Genomic DNA, 24,702 nt, shown 5'->3' with positions numbered 1-24,702 from the left:
CCACCCACCCACCCACCATCCATCCATCCATCCATATCTATCTCTATCTCTATCCATCCATAATCTATCTAGTTATCTACCTGTCTATCTAGCCATCCATCCATATCTATCTCTATCCATCCATCCATCCATCCATCTTCTATCTATCTATCTATCTATCTATCTATCTATCTATCTATCTATCTATCTATCTATCTATCTATCTATCTATCTATCTATCTATCTATCTATCTATCTATCTATCCATCCTACAAGGTGATTCTGGGCAGCTACGCTTGTCTCAAAGATAGATAGATTTAATTAATTAATTAGATATGATCACCCATCTGAAGTATGTGACTTTGGGTGGCTAACCATGAAAAAACAAAATAGAAACCCCAAGCAAAATTACCGGTGCCGTAAAATAGCAGCCGAGCAGCCACTCCTCACATACGTCCCCCAAGCTACGAAACAGGGTCACCGCTGTGGCCCATTTTGTCTCTTCCAATGTGCCCCTTTTCCCCTCTTGGACAGATGACCGGGCGGAAGGGACGAGTCATGCGGAGGCCCGGCGGCACTGTGGTCTTTGAATCGCGAGCCGAGCAGGGGCTGTCGATCGACCACGTGAACCTCAAGGAGAAGGAGCGTTTCATGAATGGAGACAAAGTGAGCGCCGTGGGTGGCCAGGAATGGGGGAGGGAGGGGCCCCACCTTGCCAGAGTCACGATATGCATCGGACCCCTCTGTGTTTTTGTCTTGAGTTGCCTTGGCTGGGCAAGATCAAGGAAGCACTGGTTGACTGCTCAGGCAGGCTAAGTGCAGGCAGTCCTCACTTAACAATCGTTAGAAGCTGATAGAGGAGAATATTTGTAGCTCAGGATTGAAATAAAATGTGGAGTCCTTGGTGTCAAGCTAGGCCTTACTTTGGGGAAAACACGGTACCATGTGCCAAAAATCCAGCTGACAAAATTGACTCTGTTCTCTCTCTCTCTCTCTCTCTCTCTTTCTCTCTCTCTCTCTCAGCTCGTTGCAATAATCTCGGAAGCCTCTAGCTCAGGGATTTCTCTCCAGGCAGACAGACGGGTAAAGAATCAGAAACGTCGGGTCCACATGACGCTGGAATTGCCCTGGAGTGCTGACCGAGCAATACAGCAGTTTGGTAAGACAACCAAGCCAGCTTTGGTGTCTCCTGTAGGAATATCCAGAAGTAGGAAATCTAGCTGAATGAAAAGAAGGTCTATGGGTGACATGATAGTATTCCAGTATTTGAGTGGCTGCCCCAAAGAAGAGGGAGTCAAGCTATTCTCCAAAGCACCTGGAGGCAGGACAAGAAGCAACGGATGGAAACTAATCAAGGAGAGAAGCAACCTAGAACTAAGGAGAAACTTCCTGACAGTGAGAACAATTAATCAGTGGAACAACCTGCCTCTAGAGGTTGTAGGTGCTCCATCACTGGAGATTTTTAAGAAAAGACTGGACAGCCACCTGTCTGAAATGGTATAGTGTCTCCTGAATTAGGGTTGGAATTTTTTTTTAAATAACATTCTTAATATTTAGCAAACAGCATATTGTCTGGGTTCATGTATTTAAAAAACAATAAGAGTTAATTTCTATATTATCATAATATATTAGTTAATCGCTCAGTAGTCTTTTTCTTACCAGTATATATTCAATATTACATAGTACATATCATGTTCCTTTCTCTCTAACTCGTTTTTCTAGCCATTGGTAAAAATTATCCCATGTTCTCAAGTACACTGAGTCTTCTTTCTCTTTTATCTTTAATTGTCAATCTGTCCATTTCTGCGCAATCTAAAATTTTCTTAATTAGTTCTTCTCCTGTTGGTAAGTTTTCATTTTTCCAATATTGGGCAAATACAATTCTTGCTGTAGTTAATGCATGCAAAATTAAATATATACAACCTTTCTTGTAGTTTCCTCCTATTATGCCTAACAGAAACAGTTCTGGGGACAGCTGGATTGTGCCGTGGGAGGGTCCGTTCACCGTCTGTCTTTTCCTTCCAGGCCGCACTCACCGTTCCAACCAGGTTTCTGCTCCTGAGTACATTTTTCTCATCTCTGAACTGGCTGGCGAGCGGCGGTTTGCGTCTATCGTGGCAAAACGGCTGGAGAGCCTTGTAAGTTACTCTCTTTCCCTGCCCAAAAAAACCTTAAGAAAAGTCACTGTTTTCAACTTCCTGCTCCCTTCCCTTTTGGAGAGAATAATTTTCAGCCTACTTTACAGAGGATCTAGCACATGGCTCTTTTATGACTTGTGGACTTCAACTCCCAGAATTCCTGAGCCAGCCGTGCTGAGGGGAAAGGGAGAGGTTTCCAAGCTGAGCCATGCTGGCTCAGGAATTCTGGGATTTGAAGTCCACGCCTCATAAAAGAGCCAAGGTTGCCTACCCCTGATCTAGGACAACTCGCCGATGTCAACTCCCCACGGACAATTCACCGTGGACAATTCCATGCGGGATAACTCAGTGTGATAAATGTTTTACCTGCCACTGTTTCTTGGACACGATTTCCATTTTTGTCAATGGAAATGCCGTTGAAGAAAACAGTGGCGGATAACATTCACCGCGTTGATTTACCCCACAGTGAATTGTCTGCGGCGGGTTGTTCCATTCCACTTTACAGGGGTTTGTCAAAGTTTTTAATAAGGGAAATATATTTATTTATTCAATTTCTGTGCCACCCGTCTCACTCATGCAGCGATTCTGGGTGGCTTACCATGTAACAGAAACGTTAAAAGTGCGAAAAAAAACCCTAATTAAAATGAGATTAAAAGACTTAAAAACCAAGATGATGGGCAATGGAAATGAAAATGACACGGAGAAACTCTCCCAAACTTGCTTCAGAGCATTTTGGGTTTTTTGTTGCACCAACTCCAAATACCACAGCAAGGAATTGTGGGAGTTGTAGTCTGAAACATTGAAAGGACGTGAGGTTACTGGCCTCCTGCTGTCCAGCTCAGGAGTAGGATATGAGAGATGCAACCCCCCCTTTTTTTTATCCGCCCCCAGCTCCTGACCTTGTAAAAAATACTCTCTTCAAACATATAACTCTCATCTGATTATAATTTCCAGTCAGTTAACCACAATGACTATTTTATTTATTAAATTTACATGCCGTGGACGGCGTACAACAACATAAAGCCACAACGTGAAACAATTAGAACGTTAACCACTTTAACATTAAAGTTAACTACATAAAAAAGAAACCAACAGGGCAGAAGCGAGATTAGCCCTTAAATAATTTTATCAGCCAGGATTTTGCCAATAGAAAATTACTCCAGGCACCTCAAGAGTCGAAGTCAAGCTGGGCTCTTCATTGTGTTAAGCAAAAGGTAGAATAAGCCACCGCAAAATACAGACTGATGTTGTGTCCAGTTTTCATGTGTGTGACCTTTTCCTTTCCGCAGGGTGCCTTAACTCACGGTGACCGAAGAGCGACTGAATCCCGGGACCTCAGCAAATACAACTTTGAGAATAAGGTGGGGGTTAAGTCTGCAAGCACTTTCCCCCCCCCCAAAAAAACCCCCTGCCTTTCAGTAAGATTTGTAAGTTAGAAAAGATGCCTATGGCAGTGATGGCGAACCTTTTAGAGACCGAGTGCCCAAAAACTGGCCCCGCTCTTGCTCCACCTCCTGCCCTGCCCCCACTCTGCCCTCCATCCTTTGCCTCGCCTGCCCGCAGGGCCACTCACAGCCTCCAGGGCCCACCGCAGATTGCCCAGGCAGCCCAGCAGCGCTATGGTGGTCACGCCCTTTGCCTGCGCCCTGCAGCATCAACTGTGCATGATGGGGTGTGAGGACGGAGTGTTGTCTATGCTGTCTGGCTGCCATGTCCTTGGCTGCACTGCTCCGCGTGGGCCACGCTCGGGGGCGACTCTCCTCCAGGGGGGCTGCTGGAGAGGAGGGGTCGCGGGGGGAGGCGAGGCTGGGGCAACGGCACGTGTGCCCACAGAGAGGGCTCCGAGTGCCGCCTCTGGCACCTGTGCCACAGGTTCGCCACCACTGTGCTATGGATTCGTATTATTTTGCCTTTGTTTTTTTCATGGCATCTGGCGCGTGGGTTTTGTTTTTTTTTAATCCTCAAGGATAGCATTTCAAGCAGATGCGCAAGGTAGAAAATAACAACCAGTGCTGTTTTTTTTCCCTTCGGGTTACATGAGGACAGGCGTTTAAAACTTTAAAATGTGCGATCTTTGCTGCTCTCCGAGCTTGGCTGTTGGCTTGCAGGCATTGCATTGCATTGCCCAACAAAGTACCAGGTGGTCCTCAGCTTACGACCTCAATTGAGCCCCACATTTCTGTGTGGCTAAGCAAAACGTTTGATAAGTGGATTTGGCCCCGTTTTGCAACCTGTCTTGCCGCAGTTGTTAAGGGCATCACTGCAGTTGCGAAGTGAGTAACCTGGTTGTTGAATGAACTGGCTTTGCTTGTAAGAAGGTGATCACATGAACCCGGGACAGATCAACCTTCCTAAATAGAGTCAGTTGCCAAGCATCCGAATTTTTATCCTGTGACCATGGGGAGGCTGCAACGGTCGTAAGTATGAAAACTGCCATGTCGCTTTTTTCAGCGACGAAACTTTGCACGGTCACTGAATGTATTGTTGTAAGTTTAAGGACCACCTGTAATGTCATCGGTGCTAGAAAGGAGGGTGGGGCTTTGCGCCCTGTTTATATATTTGCAGGTAGTCTTCCAAATTATGACCAAGTTGCTGTTGGGGACAGAACAGTTGCATTAAGTTAAATCAGTTGTTAAGTGATTCGTGCGGTTATTAAGTGAAACCGGCATGTCCCCCCCCCCTTTGATTTTATTTGTCGGAAGCTGGCTGGGAAATTCAGAAAGGGCCATTATGTAACCTTGGGAAGCTGCTGTTGTCATAAATGCATTTCTGTTTGACAAGCACCCGAATTTTGATTAAGGGACTGCATATAAGTGCAAGGAACTTATATGGAGGCTGCATATAAGTGCAAGGAACAGCTGCAAGTAAATCACTTTTTTCCATGCCGCTGTAACTTCGAACAGTCACTAAGCAAATGGTCCTAAGTCGAGGAGCTTGCACGTCTCCACCAAAATTGGCAGAGCAAGCCGCTGGAGACAGTCCTTGATTTACAACAGCTCAATTAGGGACCATTCAGAGTTACAACAGCACTGAAAGAAGTGACTGACAACCGGTCCTCACACTTATGACCATTGCAGCATCCTCACGGTCACATGATCCAAATTCAGACGCTTGGCAACTGGCTCATATTTATGACGGTCGCAGTGTCCCGGGCTCACGTGATCGCTTTTTGCAACCACCTGACAAGCCAAGCCAAAGGGAAAACCAGATTCGTTTAACAACTGCAGTGATTCACTTAACGCCTGTGGCAAAAAACGTTGTAAAATGGGTTAAAACCCGCTTAAGAACTGTCTCGCTTAGCAATAGAAATTTTGGACTCCATTATGGTCCTAACTCCAGGGTTCATTGTATTAATTAGTAGGTAGCAAACCCCACATTCCGTTATACTGATGATGTTCCCTAGTGCAGGGCTTTTCAACCAGTGGTACGGGTACCACCTGTGGTACATGGGCACCTGGCAAGTGGTACGCGACCATCCTAGAAAAGTGGTAGCGGGGGAGGGGAATGAGCTGAATTGGTGGCAGCACCACACAAGTCTGAGCGAGAGATGGCTGGAGCTGCAGGGCTGTCAGGGCTCAGCGGAAGCGCCAGGATCAGCGCCAGGCTCCAGCTGGAGCTCGGCGCTGATCCTGGTGCTTCTGCTGAGCCCAGAAAAAGCGCCGATCAGCTGGAATGTTGCAGCATCTCCAGGGTCTTGTGATTTACATTCAGATGCTTGGCAACTGATTCATATTTATGATGGTCACAGTGTCCCAGGGTCATGTGAAGTGACCAAAACCTGCTGCAACCACGCAGCAGACGGGGAGGAATAAAAACCAAACACCCCCCACCCCACCCCCACTGCCAATCCTCAACAAAAATGCTGACAACAATGAAAACCTCGGACAGGAGGAAGAGCGCCGCCGGGCGGGCAGACAGGTGTCTTGCTCGGCTGTCGCTTGGGAGGCACTTTTTTTCAGTGCCATTGTAACTTCAAACAGTCACTAAGCGAACTGTTGTAAGTCAAGGACTACCTGTACTTTATCACTTTTTTTTTTTTTTGGTCAAGTTTTTGACACCTTGCTAAGCGACGGGTGGTACTCGGATGTTGCCATATCCTAAAAGTGACAAAATGGGTGAAAAGGTTGAAAAGCCCTGCCCTAGCAGGGTGATGCAATGTCTGCAAGCCAACAGCCAAGCTCAGAGAGCACCAAGGACTCCCCACCACAACGTGGGGAGGCTGAGCAGTGGAAGTGGTTGATTTCCTTCACGTGAGTTGCATCTAGTCAAGATGCTCTTAGCTGTGTAAGGGCTGTGATTTTTTTAATGCCTTTGTCTGCCTCTCCCCAGTATGGAATCAAAGCACTCGATAAAGTCCTGCGCACCATTTTCCAGCAGACTGAGAGCAAAGTCCCCGTGCCAAAGGGTTATCAAGAAGGAGATGCGGCTTTTTTCAGTGGTAAGCAAGGATGGGGTGGAATATAATGTTCATAAAGTAAAGGACAGAGCTGATCTTGTGGTATGGGGAAGGACGTGGGCTCTAAAGCCTCTGGACGGTCCCCAGTTCGAAATCCAGCAGATTGTCACCGTCTAGTCAAAATTTTACCTTGGAGAAGGAGTTCAGAGGTCATTGCAATGGAAGCCTATCAAAGAGAGATCCAGTTTAGAATTAAGGAGAAATTTCCTGACAGTTAGAACAATTTATCAGTGGAACGGCTTCCCTCCAGAGGTTGTGGGTGCTCCCAACACTGGAGGTTTTTAAGAAGAGACTGGACAGCCATTTGTCTGAAATGGTATAGGGCAGTGTTTCTCAACCTTGACAATTTTAAGGCATGTGGACTTCAACTCCCAGAATTCCACAGCCAGCATTGCTGGCTGTGGAATTCTGGGAGTTGAAGTCCACATGCCTTAAAATTGTCAAGGTTGAGAAACACTGGTATAGGGTTTCCTGCCTGAGGAGGGGGTTGGACTAGAAGACCTCCAAGGTCCCTTCCAACTGTGTTATTCTCTTATGAGGGAGGGAGGGAGGGAAGGAAGGAAGGAAGGAAGGAAGGAAGGAAGGAAGGAAGGAAGGAAGGAAGGAAGGAAGGAAGGAAGGAAGGAAGATGTCAACGCTGCTAACATCGGATGTTCTTGTTTTGATAACATATGGAGATGCAGCCATTTTCCTCCTTATGTTTTACTCTTAGAATTAGAGTTAGAACTAGATGATACGGGGGGGAAGGAGAAAGAATGTGCATGGGAGTTTAGTTAGACATAACAACAACAACAACAACAACAACAACAATAATAATAATAATAATAATAAAGTTGGAAGGTACCTTGGAGGTCATCTAGTCCAACCCTCTGCTCAGGCAGGAAACCCTATACCATTTCATATTGTAACTAGTGTGATAACCAGGTTTTTTTTTTTAAATAAGAGATGATAAGAAATGGCGGGATGAAAAACTGGAGGGAAAGCCTGCATTTCAAACTAATTGGAGAATGTGATTTATGACAGTTAATTGGAGGAGGGAATTGTGCTTTGATACTATGTGCTCAGGGGAGGGGAATTCAGATTTCGGCTTTGACCATGTACGTGCTGATGCTATGCTACTCGAATAAAGATTCTTTAAGGTAAACAATGCCTCAAAGTTCTTTGAAGAGTTTCATCTGTCGGAATCATGACCGAAAGAAGGAAGGAAGGAAGGAAGGAAGAAGGAAGGAAGGAAGGAAGGAAGGAATTTCTGAATAGTGAGAACAATCAACCAGTGGAACAGCTTCCCTCCAAAAGTTGTGGGTGTTCCAACACTGGAGGCTTTTAAGAAGAAACTGGACAGCCATTTGTCTGAAATGGCAGATATGAGGCCACTACCTGCTAGAATATATCTAGCCAAATAAATATTTTGTTTCTGTTTGTAAAGAAAAATGGTTTTACTGCCAAAAAGCTCTGATTGCCAAAAGAAAAAAAAAAGTTTATTGTAACGATTAGCAAAAAAAATCTCTTCCCATGTCAACCTCTTTCTTTATACACAAGTACATGAACGTTGGGGACTAGACACAATTCAGGACTCCAGGGGTTAAATGGTTAATTAGAAACTCCGAGGGTTAATCAAGAACATGTCCCCAAACCAAATGGGGTCCGCTTCTTGCAGAATTCTTGAACTGGTTGAGGCTCTATTGAAAAACCCTTGCTTGATTTTTGAGGCCGTTTTTAAACACTGTCTTATAGTTAATCCACATGGAAGTTGATTTAATAAGTCTTATCGATTACCTGCTTTTCATTTGTTCAAATGAATTTTGGATTTTCAGAAATGAAGCAATCCCTCCTCTCCGTGGGAATCTCGTGCAAGGAGATGCGATATGGCTTCATGAGCATGGAGAAAGGTAAGTCACACCCTTTTTCTCAGTTTACTCGCCTGTCTTTTGTTCCACACAGCGGTTGTCGTCTTTGTTTATCCCGGCCTGCCGTATGAGTCAGGTGAGGTCATGGGTAGGCAACCTTGGCTCTTTTATGACTTGTGGACTTCAACTCCCAGAATTCCTGAGCCAGCATGGCTCAGCATGGAAACCTCTCCCTGTCCCCTCAGCGTGGCTGGCTCAGGAATTCTGGGAGTTGAAGTCCACGAGTCATAAAAGAGCCAAGGTTCCCCACCCCCGGTCTACGCTAATACGCACATAACACAGAGTATGTCAAGAGATAGGGACAAACTTCTCAGACTTGAGATTTACACAACCCGGTCCTTGGGCAAATCTTTGTGAGTCAGGAAATTGGTGTCCAAGATGAACTAAATGCATGATGTCCTTTTCTCTGTTTATTTTTTCCTTGCAGACTGCTCCATCACCAAGTTCTTAAATCGCATCCTGGGCCTGGAGGTTGACAGACAGAATCTGCTCTTCCAGTACTTCAATGACACTTTTGACTACCTGATAGAGAGGGATAAGAAAGATGGCAAATACGACATGGGGATTCTGGGTAAGCAGCAGGCCCACGCCGCGGTTGGCTAACGTCCATGGAGATTCTCAGTTCATCCAGGTCATCACAGTTATCCCAAAGGTGCTTTTTTTCAGGAGGCTTGTTTTTTCTTTGAAGACATTTCGCTTCTCATCCCAGAAGCTTCTTCAGCTCTGACTGGATGGTGGGGGAATGGAAAGATTTATACTCCTTGCAGACAGCTGGTCATTTGCATTCTTTTAGAGGGTCGTTGAGGCCACTTGGAGGTTTATCTGTGTCCTCGGGACCATCGTGTACCCAAGGAGGCTCCACACCCATTTGCACCACTCAGGTGACCCTGAGGACACAGATAAGCCTCCAAGTGGCCAGCTGTCTGCAAGGAGTATAAATCCTTCCATTCCCCACCATCCAGTCAGAGTTGAAGAAGCTTCTTGGATGAGAAGCAAAACGTCTTCAAAGAAAAACAAGGAAGTCCAGTTGCCTCCTGAAAAAACGAGTGAGGTGGGCCAATCCTGTTGGGGTGAAACGGTTCCTCAAGTAACCTTCCTAGAAACCCATAGATCAGTGGTGGCGAACCTATGGCACGGGTGCCAGAGGTGGCACTCAGAGCCCTCTCTGTGGGCACGTGTGCTGTCCCCCCAGTTGTAGGCCTTCAGCTGGGTTTTATAAAACCTTTTTGCTTTAGGCCTCTGCCGCCATGTGCAAAAAAAAAAAGGTTCAATCAATCAGTCAATTTCAACTCGTTGCGGGAAAAAAAAGATCTTGCAAAGTTGGAATTGATTGAACTTTTTAGTCCCACCCAGTCTGCTGTTACCACCGCAGCTACGCCCACCCAATGGGCCATACCCACCCGGCACCCGATAATTCATAAGTGGGTTTTGGGTTGCAGTTTGGGCACTCGGTCTCTAAAAGGTTCGCCACCACTGCCATAGATGGTCCCAATAATGCAGGACAGTGGGATGGTCAGGGAAATATTATTAGATTTCTATCCCGTCTTTATTACTTTTATGTAACTCAAGGTGGTGGACATGCCTAATGCTCTCTCCTCCTCCTATTTTCCCCACAACAACAACCCTGTGAGGTGGGTTGGGCTGAGAGAAAGTGATTGGTCCAGAGTCACCCAGCTGGCTTTCATGCCCAAGGCAGAACTAGAACTCCCAGTCTCCTGGTGATTGGCTCAAAGTCACCCAGCTGGCTTTCATGTCTAAGGCAGGGACTAGAGCTCACAGTCTCCTGATTTCTTGGCTAGCACCTAGTCATTGTTATAACTCAACCTTGGCCATTCTGTGATGTTTACGCCAGTCGGCAACTTTGTAAAAGGGGTGGATCCTCCATTTCTTTTTCATTTTGCGGCCCCGCCAACATAACACGAGACTGGGAGACGAAGGGGGAGATGCAACAGTGATCATAATGTGGGCATGTCGAGGGAAAGGGAGAGAAAAATTTGGAGAGATTTCCATCCGCATGTTTTTTCTGAGTTCCCGTCCAACCTGAGGTTATCACCCCTACCCAATTCTCACTGCCTTCTCTGTTCCTCAGACTTGGCTCCCGGCATTGATGAAATCTACGAGGAGAGCAAAGAGGTTTTCCTAACGCCAGGCCACCCACAAGATGGCCAGGTGGTCTTTTACAAGGTAAGACACTGCAAGAGGATTTATAAACCTCTCTTTGGTGGTGGTCCGCCTCGGCTTCTTCTGACTTGCTGCTTCTTATAAGCCTCGGACCGGAATTTTCCTAGCTTTGCCCGGAGATGCATTGGATCTGCAATCTTCTCCATCAGTGTTTCTCAACCTTAGCAACTGCCAAGGATGAAACTGTTGGCAGCTACACGTCTCTGTGTTTCAACTTGCCTTTAGATAGTGGGAGGGGAGGTGTTACTTTGAAGTGGGTAGATGGAGAAACGAAGCTTCTTTGATTCAGCTGCCGACTGTGGGAGCCTAAAGCCTTCTCAAGGGCAACAGAACAGGTGTGGCTTTGAAGCAGATGGTTCCCATAACAAAGTGGACTTGTTGATATGGATTAGGTAAGGCCTTGTGGTTTTGGCTGGGAAAACTATGCCTTAAGTCTACGAATTGGTGTGGGAACCTCAGAGTTAGTTTTGCTTCGACATAACCACACAATAAAACGTAAGATTTTCAGAAACGGAATTACTTGCTGGAGTTTTATTCGGATTCTCGAGCTGGATGTTGACAGCGACTCTTAAGATCTGTGGACTTCAACTCCCAGAATTCTGGGAGTTGAAGTCCATGCATCTTAGAGTTGCTAAGGTTGAGAAACACTGTTCTACATACAAATCTTATGTACTGGAACTAAGGATAGAATCAAGATCACGTGAAGTGTTAACACCACTTTACAATGCCTTGGGAAGGCCACACTTGGAATACTGCATCCAGTTTTAGTCACCACGATGTAAAAAAGATGTTGAGACTCTAGAAAGAGTGCAGAGAAGAGCAACAAAGATGATTTTTTAGGGGACTGGAGGCTAAAACATATGAGGAACGGCTGCTGGAATTGGGTATGTCTAGTTTAATGAAGAGAAGGACGAGGGGGGACATGATAGCAGTGTTCCAGTATCTCAGGGGCTGCCCCAAAGAAGAGGGAGTCAAGCTATTCTCCAAAGCACCTGAAGGCAGGACAAGAAGCAACGGATGGAAACTAATCAAGGAGAGAAGCAATCTGGAACTAAGGAGAAACTTCCTGACAGTTAGAACAATTAACCAGTGGAACCACCTGCCTCCAGAAGCGGTGAATGCTCCAACACTGGAAGTTTTTAAGAAGAGACTGGACAGCCATTTGTCTGAAATGGTATAGGGTTTCCTGCCTGAGCAGAGGGTTGGACTAGATGACCTCCAAAGTCCCTTCCAACATCATCATCATCATCATCATTATTACTACTACTACTACTATTACTACTTTCAGTAAGATGCCACTAGTGGCAAAATATTTTGAACTTCATAGATCTCTCATAATTGTTCTAAACTTTCTTGGCAATCACATGACCCTGGGACGCTGCAACTATCATAATTACAGGCTGGTTGCCAAGCGCCCGAATTTTGATCATATGACTGGGGGGGGGGGCGGCGCCGCGGTTGTAAGTGTGATGACCAGTCATAAGTCATTTTTTTCAGTGCAGTTGTAATTTTGCTAAGCTAATGGTCACGAGTCATCAAAGACTACCTGTACTCAAACAGCTTTTTTGCTTATCCCAAAGGTGCTTTTTCCAGGAGGCAATGGATTTATATTCCTTGCATATATAAGGAATAATAAACCCATTCCCCACCATCCTGTCAGAGCTGAAGAAACTTCTTGGATTGTCCTAGAGGACAATCACTTAAATATGAGCCATCTGTGTGCTGCAGCTGCCAAAAAAGCCAACACAGTGCTAGGCTGCATTAACAGAAAGATAGAATCAAGATCACATGAAGTGTTCATACCACTTTACAATGCCTTGGTAAGGCCACACTTGGAATGCTGCATCCAGTTTTGGTCACCACGATGTAAAAAAGATGTTGAGACTCTAGAAAGAGTGCAGAGAAGATCAACAAAGATGATTAGGGGACTGGAGGCTAAAACATATAAGGAACGGCTGCTGGAATTGGGAATGTCTAGTCTAATGAAGAGAAGGACGAGGGGGGACATGATAGCACTGTTCCAATATCTTAGGGGCTGCCCCAAAGAAGAGGGAGTCAAGCTATTCTCCAAAGCGCCTGAGGGCAGGACAAGAAGCAACGGATGGAAACTGATCAAGGAGAGAAGCAACCTAGAACTAAGGAGAAACTTCCTGACAGTGAGAACAATTAACCAGTGGAACAGCCTTGCCTCCAGAAGCGGTGAATGCTCCAACACTGGAAGTTTTTAAGAAGAAACTGGACAGCTGTTTGGTATAGGGTTTCCTGCCTAAGCAGGGGGTTGGACTAGATGACCTCCAAGGTCCCTTCCAACTTTATTATTTTTGTTGTTGTTGTTATTATTATCCAGTCAGAGCTGAAGAAGCTTCTTGGATGAGAAGTGAAACGTCTTCAAGGGAAAAACAAGAAAGTCCAGTTGCCTCCTGAAAAAAGCATTTAGAATGACATTTAGCTTCTTTGCTTATTTCTGTCCCACCTTTAGATTAGCGTGGACAGAGGCTTGAAATGGGAGGAGGTCTATGAGAAGTCGCTTCACCTGACGGGCCCTAATGATGGGTTCTACCTGTCCCACAAGGTAAGCAAAATTGGTGGGGATGGAGTGGTGTGGGGGGGGTCTGATGGAAATTTGGGGGTGATAAAAGTTTTTCCACAAGGGGAGAGGTTGGCGAGCATCTTCATCGGAAGTGAAAATCATCCTTTTTAGTTATTCTGCTAAAGGGCTTTGAGGAGGTGGAGGAGATTATTCTGGCAAATATTCCGTTCAATTCAAATTCATTCATTCATTCATTCAGCCGCCAGCAGTTCCGTTTGCGTCAGCAGCAGCTCACAACTGTTTACTCCCAGTCCAAGTTCTCTTGTAAGGGAACTAAGGCAGAAATAGATTACACGGTGTCCATCACGTGCTTTGAAGTACAGTTTCCAGAATCCTTGGTTCTAACTGGCTGAAATTGATGGCCCAAACCTTTGGAGTAGACGGAGATTGCCTCTTCCTCAGCAGATGGAGGGGACTTAGTACAAAACAAATATATCATAAAACAAGCATCGAAAATGCAGCAAAAGTTGTTTAAAACTTGCTTAGATTCAGTTTGGTCTAGTGGTCTAGTCCCACCCAGGCCAGAAAGTGGGAAATCATGAGTTCTAGTCCTGAAAGCTCACTGGGTGACGTTGGGCCAATCATCAGGAGACTGTGAGTTCTAATCCTGCCTTAGGTATGAAAGCTCACTGTGTGACGTTGGGCCAATCACCAGGAGACTGTGTGTTCTAGTCCCGCCTTAGGCATGAAAGCTTACTGGGTGACTTTGGGCCAATCACCAGGAGACTGTGAGTTCTAATCCTGCCTTAGGTATGAAAGCTCACTGTGTGACGTTGGGCCAATCACCAGGAGACTGTGAGTTCTAATCTCGTCTTAGGTATGAAAGCTCACTGGGTGACATTGGGCCAATCACCAGGAGACTGTGAGTTCTAGTCCCGCCTTAGGCATGAAAGCTCACTGGGTGACGTTGGGCCAATCACCAGGAGACTATGTGTTCTAGTCCCGCCTTAGGCATGAAAGCTCACTGGGTGACGTTGGGCCAATCACCAGGAGACTGTGAGTTCTAGTCCCGCCTTAGGCATGAAAGCTCACTGTGTGACGTTGGGCCAGTCACCAGGAGACTGTGAGTTCTAGTCCTGCCTTAGGTATGAAAGCTCACTGCGTGATGTTGGGCCAGTCTCTCTTTCTCAGCGCAACCCACCTCACAGTCTTGTTGTTGTGAGGAAAATAGGAGGAGGAAAGTTTGTTGGATATGTTCGTTGCCTTGAGTTATTTGTAAAAATAATAAAAAGTGGGATACAAATAAATAAAATAAACAAAACGTCGCTTCAACAGCAGAGAATATATAGAGCTCAGGGTTGAGCTGTTGGGTCCTTGGTGTTATTTGACCTTGATTGTTTTCCTGCAGGTGTTTCATGACCAGCCTAGGTAACACCATCATTGTGAGAGAGAGAAAGTGGAGTTTCCTTTCTCCCTTGCACTGGTCGTGTTATTAAGCACCCAACAAACTCTGTTCCTTGACCCTGCCCATCGCCAAGAGCTGTACTCTGTTAGGGGCAAGCAGCCAGAACCACTGGTGAATAGCCTCAGCCAGAAGTTTTATTGTTAGCCACCTACGTTACAAGAATCTCGCCAGACAATCCTGTCTCTTGGGAACAGTCAGATGAGATTGTCAGCGCTGCTCACATTGGATGTTCTTGCTTTGACAAAATATGAAGAGGCAGCCACTCTCTGTATAAGCTGTGTGGTATTTTTAGAGTTAAATTAGATGATGCCGGGAGGGGAGGAGAAAGAATGTGTGTGGGGATTAGTTAAGATAAGAAACCGCAGGCTACAGAAGGGAAGGGAAACTTTGCCCTTCAAATTAATTGGAGAGCGTGATTTATGACTGCAAATTAGAGGAGGGAAATATGCTGGAATATTATGTGCTCAGGGGAGGGGAATTCAGATCTTGCCCTCCACCATGCCCTGCCGACACTTTGTTTCACGATTAAAGACTTTTTAGGATAAACAATGCCTGGAAGTTCTTTGAAATGTTTCTTCGGAGGCATGACAGAGACTTCAGGAATTGTGGGGAAGGTCTAAGCCCATGCCATTTTCTGCAGCGCAAGGACTCTAAGCTTGACCCCCTCTTAACACCTCCCTCCACTCTCGCTGGAGATTCCACCACAAGCTCGCTGTTCAAGTTACTTTGGATTGTGTGGTGATTCCGCTTTGGAATTGCTCTCGGTTGCCTGTTACCTGATCAATGCCAGCTTTTTAAGGACCTCATTGTCCACGTGTTGAGGTCATTCGCCCGGTTCCTAATCTGCAATACCTTGTTTTGTGGAGCTCCACTCTCTCTCTCCCCACCCCCTAAACTAACTACGGGCCCTGTGCTCCCTGCAGGTCCGAGGCAACAAATACATTTGCCTCTTAGCGGAACAGACCCGTGGGAAATACTTCACCCTCTACAAGCCGAACATCGGGAAGCAGAGTCAGCTGGAGGCCATGGACAGCCTTTTCAAGAAGTACCAGCCGGTAAGGCCCAGCCTGCAGCCGTGGGGGTTGTGACTGCAGATCCAGATTTTTTCCTCTGCCTTCCCTTGACGGTTCCTTCTTGCTGGTCTTTCACGCAGGTGTCGCCAGGAGACGCTCAGCCCCACTGGGAGAGCAGTTACGATTTCTCCCTGAAACACTGCAACCATGCTGTATGGTAAGTCACCTTCCGGTGCTGCTCCAGACACAGAAGCATTGAGAAAGCAGAAGGCATTTCTGGTTTCTGAGAGAGACAACGAAGAAGACCGCATAAGTGCATGTTGCTAGATTGCTACACGGGGGTGGATGCCCTTCTGATGGGTATTTTTTACAGATATTCCTCAATTTCTGACCCTTTACTTAATAACCGTTCAAAATTAACAATAGTGCCGAAAAAAGTGACTTAGACCACCAATGTCCTTGCGGTCCCATGACCAAAATAGGCTGCTTGGAAACTGGCATGTACAGGAACTCCTCACATTATGACAGTAATGCAGCCTGCCCATTACTGTGGGAAGTTGAGATAAGCACATCATTGATGACCCCCTCCATCCCTCCTTTCCCCAATGCATTCATTAACTGAATACGTGGATTGTTAAGAGTGCATGGGCTGCCTCCGGGATGTGTGCCTTGGACTTCCCAAGGCCTCTCTCCATCCCAAGGCCTCTCTCCATCCCAAGGCCTCTCTCCATCCTTGACGTGATGACCCGTTGCCTGGAGGCCGTACGGGTCTGGATGGGGAGGAACAGACTCAGGCTCAACCCTTCCAAGACTGAGTGGCTGTGGCTGCCGGCGCCTCGGCATAGTCAGCTGACCCCATCGCTTATAGGGGGCGAAATTTTGGCCCCCTCAGAGAGGGCCCGCAACTTGGGAGTCCTCCTGGATCCACGGCTGACATTGGAAGACCATTTGTCGGCCGTGACCAGGGGGGCGTTTTATCAGGTCCGCCTGATTCACCAGTTGCGACCTTTTCTGGACCGGGACGCCTTGCGCACAGTCACTCATGCTCTCGTCACCTCTCGCNTTGCCCGGAGATGCATTGGATCTGCAATCTTCTCCATCAGTGTTTCTCAACCTTAGCAACTGCCAAGGATGAAACTGTTGGCAGCTACACGTCTCTGTGTTTCAACTTGCCTTTAGATAGTGGGAGGGGAGGTGTTACTTTGAAGTGGGTAGATGGAGAAACGAAGCTTCTTTGATTCAGCTGCCGACTGTGGGAGCCTGAAGCCTTCTCAAGGGCAACAGAACAGGTGTGGCTTTGAAGCAGATGGTTCCCATAACAAAGTGGACTTGTTGATATGGATTATGTAAGGCCTTGTGGTTTTGGCTGGGAAAACTATGGCTTAAGTCTACGAATTGGTGTGGGAACCTCAGAGTTAGTTTTGCTTCGACATAACCACACAATAAAACGTAAGATTTTCAGAAACGGAATTACTTGCTGGAGTTTTACTCGGATTCTCGAGCTGGATGTTGACAGCAACTCTTAAGATGTGTGGACTTCAACTCCCAGAATTCTGGGAGTTGAAGTCCACACATCTTAGAGTTGCTAAGGTTGAGAAACACTGTTCTACATACAAATCTTATGTACTGGAACTAAGGATAGAATCAAGATCACGTGAAGTGTTAACACCACTTTACAATGCCTTGGGAAGGCCACACTTGGAATGCGGCATCCAGTTTTGGTCACCATGATGTAAAAAAGATGTTGAGACTCTAGAAAGAGTGCAGAGAAGAGCAACAAAGATGATCAGGGGACTGGAGGCTAAAATATATAAGGAACGGTTGCTGGAATTGGGTATGTCCAGTTTAATGAAGAGAAGGACAATGGGGGACATGATAGCGGTGTTCCAGTGTCTCAGGGGCTGCCCCAAAGAAGAGGGAGTCAAGCTATTCTCCAAAGCACCAGAGGGAAGGACAAGAAGCAACGGATGGAAACTAATCAAGGAGAGAAGCAACCTAGAACTAAGGAGAAACTTCCTGACAGTTAGAACAATTAACCAGTGGAACAACCTGCCTCCAGAAGCGGTGAATGCTCCAACATTGGAAGTTTTTAAGAAGAAACTGGACAGCCATTTGGTATAGGGTTTCCTGCCTGAGCAGGGGGTTGGACTAGATGACCTCCAACTTTATTATTTTTGTTGTTGTTGTTGTTGTTATTATTATTAGCCAGTCAGAGCTGAAGAAGCTTCTTGGATGAGAAGCGAAACGTCTTCAAGGGAAAAACAAGAAAGTCCAGTTGCCTCCTGAAAAAAAAGCACCTTTGGGATAACTATGACTGAGAATCTCCGTAGACATTTAGCTTCTTTGCTTATTTCTGTCCCACCTTTAGATTAGCGTGGACAGAGGCTTGAAGTGGGAGGAGGTCTACGAGAAGTCGCTTCACCTGACGGGCCCTAATGATGGGTTCTACCTGTCCCACAAGGTAAGCAAAATTGGTGGGAATGGAGTGGTGGGGGGGGGGGTCTGGTGGAAATTTGGGGGTGATAAAAGTTTTTCCACAAGGGGAGAGGTTGGCAAGCATCTTCATCGGAAGTGAAAATCATCCTTTTTAGTTATTCTGCTAAAGGGCTTTGAGGAGGTGGAGGAGATTATTCTGGCAAATATTCTGTTCAATTCAAATTCATTCATTCATTCATTCATTCAGCCGCCAGCAGTTCCGTTTGCGTCAACAGCAGCTCACAACTGTTTACTCCCAGTCCAAGTTCTCTTGTAAGGGAACTAAGGCAGAAATAGATTACACGGTGTCCATCACGTGCTTTGAAGTACAGTTTCCAGAATCCTTGGTTCTAACTGGCTGAAATTGATGGCCCAAACCTTTGGAGTAGACGGAGATTGCCTCTTCCTCAGCAGATGGAGGGGACTTAGTACAAAACAAATATATCATAAAACAAGCATCGAAAATGCAGCAAAAGTTGTTTAAAACTTGCTTAGATTCAGTTTGGTCTAGTGGTCTAGTCCCACCCAGACCAGAAAGTGGGAAATCATGAGTTCTAGTCCTGCCTTAGGCATGGAAGCTCACTGGGTGACGTTGGGCCAATCACCAGGAGACTGTGAGTTCTAATCCCGCCTTAGGTATGAAAGCTCACTGTGTGACACTGGGCCAATCACCAGGAGACTGTGATTTCTAGTCCCGCCTTAGGCATGAAAGCTCACTGGGTGACGTTGGGCCAATCACCAGGAGACTGAATTCTAGTCGCGCCTTAGGCATGAAAGCCAACTGGGTGACTTTGGGCCAATCACCAGGAGACTGAATTCTAATCCCGCCTGAGGTATGAAAGCTCACTGGGTGACGTTGGGCCAATCACCAGGAGACTGTGAGTTCTAGTCCCGCCTTAGGCATGAAAGCCAACTGGGTGACGTTGGGCCAGTCACCAGGAGACAGTGAGTTCTAGTCCCGCCTTCGGCATGAAAGCTCACTGGGTGACGTTGGGCCAATCACCAGGAGACTGTGAGTTCTAATCCTGTCTTAGGTATGAAAGCTCACTAGGTGACATTGGGCCAGTCACCAGGAGACAGTGAGTTCTAGTCCCACCTTCGGCATGAAAGCCAACTGGGTGACGTTGGGCCAATCACCAGGAGACTGTGCGTTCTAGTCCCGCCTTCGGCATGAAAGCTCACTGGGTGACGTTGGGCCAATCACCAGGAGACTATGAGTTCTAGTCCCGCCTTAGACATGAAAGCTCACTGGGTGACGTTGGGCCAGTCTCTCTTTCTCAGCGCAACCCACCTCACAGTCTTGTTGTTGTGAGGAAAATAGGAGGAGGAAAGTTTGTTGGATATGTTCGTTGCCTTGAGTTATTTGTAAAAATAATAAAAAGGGGGATACAAATAAATCAAATAAACAAAACGTTGCTCCAACCGCAGAGAATTTATAGAGCTCAGGGTTGAGCTGTTGGGTCCTTGGTGTTATTTGACCTTGATTGTTTTCCTGCAGGTGTTTCATGACCAGCCTAGGTAACACTATCATTGTGAGAGAGAGAAAGTGGAGTTTCCTTTCTCCCTTGCACTGCTCGTGTTATTAAGCGCCCAACAAACTCTGTTCCTTGACCCTGCCCATCGCCAAGAGCTGAACTCTGTCGGGGGCAAGCAGCCAGAACCACTGGTGAATAGCCTCAGCCAGAAGTTTTATTGTTAGCCACCTACGTTACAAGAATCTCGCCAGACAATCCTGTCTCTTGGGAACAGTCAGATGAGATTATCAGCGCTGCTAACATTGGATGTTCTTGCTTTGACAAAATATGAAGAGGCAGCCACTCTCTGTATAAGCTGTGTGGTATTTTTAGAGTTAAATTAGATGATGCCGGGAGGGGAGGAGAAAGAATGCGTGTGGGGATTAGTTAAGATAAGAAACCGCAGGCTACAGAAGGGAAGGGAAACTTTGCCCTTCAAATTAATTGGAGAACCTGATTTATGATTGCAAATTAGAGGAGGGAAATATGCTGGAATATTATGTGCTCAGGGGAGGGGAATTCAGATCTTGCCCTCCACCATGCCGTGCCGACACTTTGTTTCACGATTAAAGACTTTTTAGGATAAACAATGCCTGGAAGTTCTTTGAAGTGTTTCGTTAGTCGGAAGCATGACAGAGACTTCAGGAATTGTGGGGAAGGTCTAAGCCCATGCCATTTTCTGCAGCGCAAGGACTCTAAGCTTGACCCCCTCTTAACACCTCCCTCCACTCTCGCTGGAGATTCCACCACAAACTCACTGTTCAAGTTACTTTGGATTGTGTGGTGATTCCGCTTTGGAATTGCTCTCGGTTGCCTGTTACCTGATCAATGCCAGCTTTTTAAGGACCTCATTGTCCACGTGTTGAGGTCATTCGCCCGGTTCCTAATCTGCAATACCTTGTTTTGTGGAGCTCCACTCTCTCTCTCCCCACCCCCTAAACTAACTACGGGCCCTGTGCTCCCTGCAGGTCCGAGGCAACAAATACATTTGCCTCTTAGCGGAACAGACCCGTGGGAAATACTTCACCCTCTACAAGCCGAACATCGGGAAGCAGAGCCAGCTGGAGGCCATGGACAGCCTTTTCAAGAAGTACCAGCCGGTAAGGCCCAGCCTGCAGCCGTGGGGGTTGTGACTGCAGATCCAGATTTTTTCCTCTGCCTTCCCTTGACGGTTCCTTCTTGCTGGTCTTTCACGCAGGTGTCGCCAGGAGACGCTCAGCCCCACTGGGAGAGCAGTTACGATTTCTCCCTGAAACACTGCAACCACGCTGTATGGTAAGTCACCTGCCAGTGCTGCTCCAGACACAGAAGCATTGATAAAGCGGAAGGCATTTCTGGTTTCTGAGAGAGACAACAAGGAAGATGCACATAAATGCATGTTGCTAGATTGCTACACGGGGGTGGATGCCCTTCTGATGGGTATTTTTTACAGATATTCCTCAATTTCTGACCCTTTACTTAATAACCGTTCAAAATTAACAATAGTGCCAAAAAAAGTGACTTAGACCGCCAGTGTCCCTGCGGTCCCATGACCAAAATAGGCTGCTTGGAAACTGGCATGTACAGGAACTCCTCACATTATGACAGTAATGCAGCCTGCCCATTACTGTGGGAAGTTGAGATAAGCACGTCATTGATGACCCCCTCCATCCCTCCTTTCCCCAATGCATTCATTAACTGAATACGTGGATTGTTAAGAGTGCATGGGCTGCCTCCGGGATGTGTGCCTTGGACTTCCCAAGGCCTCTCTCCATCCCAGTGATGGCGAACCTATGGCACGCGTGCCAGAGGCGGCACTTAGAGCCCTCTCAGTGGGCACGCGCGCCATGCCCCAGAGATGGCAACCGTCCCTCTTCAACCAGCCACCCGCTAACTCGCCGAGGTCCCACGTGGCCGGATGCATCCCAGCATGGCTGGTTCCCCTCCCCCTCGTCCCATCCCTCCAGGCCTTGCATGCTCTTTTTTTCCTGGGCACGACCCACTGTATCGCCTCCTCAGCTGTCGGTCGACTGTCCAGCTCAGAGGCGTCTTCTCTGAACTGCTGGCGGCGGGCTGCAGAGCCCCAGAGTGCACTGATCGAGGGGCTGGCAGGCTGTGGCTGCTGACGGACACTGTCGGCCCCCATGCGCTCGCTGGCCTCTATGTACGGGGGCCGATGGTGTCAGGCAGCAACCACCATGGCCCCTGCCTCGCCTCGCCTCGCCTCACCTCACCCCACAGGATGAGCCTCCTGCCCACCGCCCCACCCACCAGAGACCCCCTGGATCTCCCCCAACCCTGCCCGGCCCTCACAGGCGTCCCTCCCCACAAGCAACATCGAGGTGACCATGCCCACCTTGGCCACACCCACCCAGTCTGCCATGACCACCACAGCCATGCCCACCCAGTGGGCCACCCGGCGATAAATAAGTGGGTTTTGGGTTGCAGTTTGGGCACTCGGTCTCTAAAAGGTTTGCCATCGCTGCTCCATCCCCTGAGGTGACCCACACCCCACTTCCCACCCCTTGGGGGTCCCCTCGGCCACTTCGGCCTCCTCTGCCCTTCACAACCGCTCATTTACCTTGCGATGATCTGCAGAGCTCAAGAGGTGAAGGACGGGAAGGTGAGCGGGCCTTCGTTGCTGGGCCACCTGGAAGAAAGTGGCGTCTTTTTTTGATTCAGCCACCTGTGCAGCCTAGCGGCATGATGAGGGAGAGAAGGGTGAAAAGAGGAAGCAGCCTAGAATCCCTGCATAGCCACCAGTGAACCCCTTGAGTGCCGTTGACGCTTATCTTAACTCTAAGCAGGTGTCAGCTGTGAGTTGAGAAGATTCTTGTGCAAAGGCTATAGCCACACTTCGGTTTAATTTAATTTAACCTTCAGGTGTGGACCTGGCCTTTCGCGCCTGACAGTGTGTGTTTTCTTTCTTGTGCTCCTCTTCTTCATTTTCTTCTCCCCCCTCCCCTCCCCTCCCCAACCCTCCCTATTAACAAACGCCCACAGGAACAGGAACTGCAAGGTTGTCCAGGAGGGAAAGGAATGTTTCCAAGGAACACGTTTACGCCACTATTACATGCTCTGCGGGGCCCTCTTGCGGGTCTGGACCAAAATCGCTGGCATCATGGCTAATATCACCAACACCAGCTACCTGCAGATCGTCCGCCTCAAGACCAAAGAGAAGAAGAAGCAAGTTGGTGAGTGGCAAACTCAAGCTGTTCTCCTAAGGCCGCGGAAACCTGGTGGCAGACGGTGGGCAGGCAGAGAAAGGGATGGGAAAGAGAGCAGCCATAAATAGCCAAAAAAACAACCCCCATGAACTCAACTCATAGCCAGCCACTCAGCTGGGCCAGAGGGTTCCAAGGTATTCAAAGAAATCTCTGCCATTAATAACATCAACAGAGGGATAGAATCAAGATCACTTGAAGTGTTAATACCACTTTACAACGCCTTGGTAAGGCCACACTTGGAATCCTGCATCCAGTTTTGGTCACCACGATGTAAAAAAGATGCTGAGACTCTAGAAAGAGTACAGAGAAGAGCAACAAAGATGATCAGGGGACTGGAGGCTAAAATATATAAGGAACGGTTGCTGGAATTGGGTATGTCTAGTTTAATGAAGAGAAGGACAAGGGGTGACATGATAGCAGTGTTCCAGTATCTCAGGGGCTGCCCCAAAGAAGAGGGAGTCAAGCTATTCTCCAAGGCGCCTGAAGGCAGGACAAGAAGCAACGGGTGGAAACTAATCAAGGAGAGAAGCAACCTAGAATTAAGGAGAAACATCCTGACAGAACAATTAACCAGTGGAACCACCTGCCTCCAGAAGTGGTGAATGCTCCAACACTGAAAGTTTTTAAGAAGAGACTGGACAGCCATTTGTCTGAAATGGTATAGGGTTTCCTGCCTGAGCAGGGGGTTGGACTAGGTGACCTCCAAGGTCCCTTCCAACTTTATTATTATTATTATTATTAACATAAATGTGACAGTTTCCAAAATTCTGCCATTCCCCCAGAGGAACACTCAAGTTCCTATCCAGAAGTGTAAGTAGTACATTTTGAGAGTGGCGGGGTGTATAACTTTTCTTAAGGATTTTAATTGCAGTACAGGTAGTCTTCCACGTACAAGCATTCATTTAGTGCAGGGGTCTCCAAACGTGGCCACTTTTAAGACTTGTGGACTTCAACTCGCAGAATTCCTCAGCCAGCCAGGCTTGTAAGTCGAGGACTTAACCCGTACTTAGTGATTTCCCATGGTCTCCCCTCGTTCCTCGCTGACCGCCTCGCTTCCCTTCCTTTCTCTGTAACCCAGATACCGGGAGTCTCAGCGTCCTGTCACGGTCACAGGAGTCTAAGCCACGGTTATGTCCTCTGGTTGGGGCCTCCGGAGGGAGGGCGAGTGGGGCTTGAGAGTCTCGCCTCCTTCCAAAAGTTTGACTCGCTATGTTTTTCTCCCTTCTGCAGGGATCAAGATCCCGGAGAACTGCGTCCACCAGGTGCTGAAGGAGTTGAAGCAGATGGACGAGAACATCAAACAGAAACAGAAGCAGATGCAGGCCCTGTTGGCCCCCGTGATGCCCAGCCAGCCCTACCCACAGCTCATCCCACCGCTGGACCTCAGCCAGTCCGCAGGATTTATCCCTGCCCAGCATCCTTCCTTGCCGCAGGACGAGGTCTGGGATCTGACCAACAGCCCGCCCGGGGAAGGTCTTAGTGACTTCTGGACAGACCCATCTCCTCCTCCTCCTCCGCCTCCTCCTGCGCTGCTCCCATCGCTCCCCGCTGCCCCCGCCCAGTTCGGCTTCCACGCGCCCTACGACACGGCAGCGCTGGTGGGCGGCCTGGCACTCAGCGGCTCCCCCTCTCAGCACGAACCTTTGCCCCCGACGCCGGCCCTAACCCTACCACTCCCCCTGGCGGACAGCTTCTCCCCGGCCAGTCTGAACTTCCGCGAGCTCTTGGAGGAGATGATGCTGAACCCCCACGGTTTGGGGGCCGAGAGCAGCGAGCAGGAGCGCCAGAGCGTCATCCAGTTCAGCGGACCCCTCTCCAACCTCTACGACGCCAGCTGA

The 24,702-nt window shown here is 47.7% G+C and overlaps 1 protein-coding gene across 1 annotated transcript in view; it reads left to right on the top strand.

Moving 5' to 3' along the window:
- Positions 1–24,702, top strand: part of SBNO2 (strawberry notch homolog 2) — a gene marked incomplete at its 5' end in the record, with an annotated part of 100,375 nt that extends 75,673 nt beyond the window's left edge. The window contains 13 exons of the mRNA XM_029285792.1: positions 514–645; positions 1,003–1,138; positions 2,005–2,117; positions 3,407–3,478; positions 6,447–6,555; positions 8,388–8,462; positions 8,908–9,051; positions 10,570–10,664; positions 13,141–13,233; positions 15,580–15,711; positions 15,810–15,886; positions 22,641–22,831; positions 24,095–24,702. Coding sequence (XP_029141625.1) covers positions 514–645; positions 1,003–1,138; positions 2,005–2,117; positions 3,407–3,478; positions 6,447–6,555; positions 8,388–8,462; positions 8,908–9,051; positions 10,570–10,664; positions 13,141–13,233; positions 15,580–15,711; positions 15,810–15,886; positions 22,641–22,831; positions 24,095–24,702 — 1,977 coding nt within the window. The remainder of the gene's footprint in view (positions 1–513; positions 646–1,002; positions 1,139–2,004; positions 2,118–3,406; positions 3,479–6,446; positions 6,556–8,387; positions 8,463–8,907; positions 9,052–10,569; positions 10,665–13,140; positions 13,234–15,579; positions 15,712–15,809; positions 15,887–22,640; positions 22,832–24,094) is intronic.

This window comes from Protobothrops mucrosquamatus, unplaced genomic scaffold (genome assembly GCF_001527695.2).
Source record: "Protobothrops mucrosquamatus isolate PMUCROS unplaced genomic scaffold, P.Mucros_1.0 scaffold2269, whole genome shotgun sequence".
Lineage (NCBI taxonomy): Eukaryota > Metazoa > Chordata > Lepidosauria > Squamata > Viperidae > Protobothrops > Protobothrops mucrosquamatus.
This window is presented reverse-complemented; position numbering and strand designations above follow the sequence as displayed.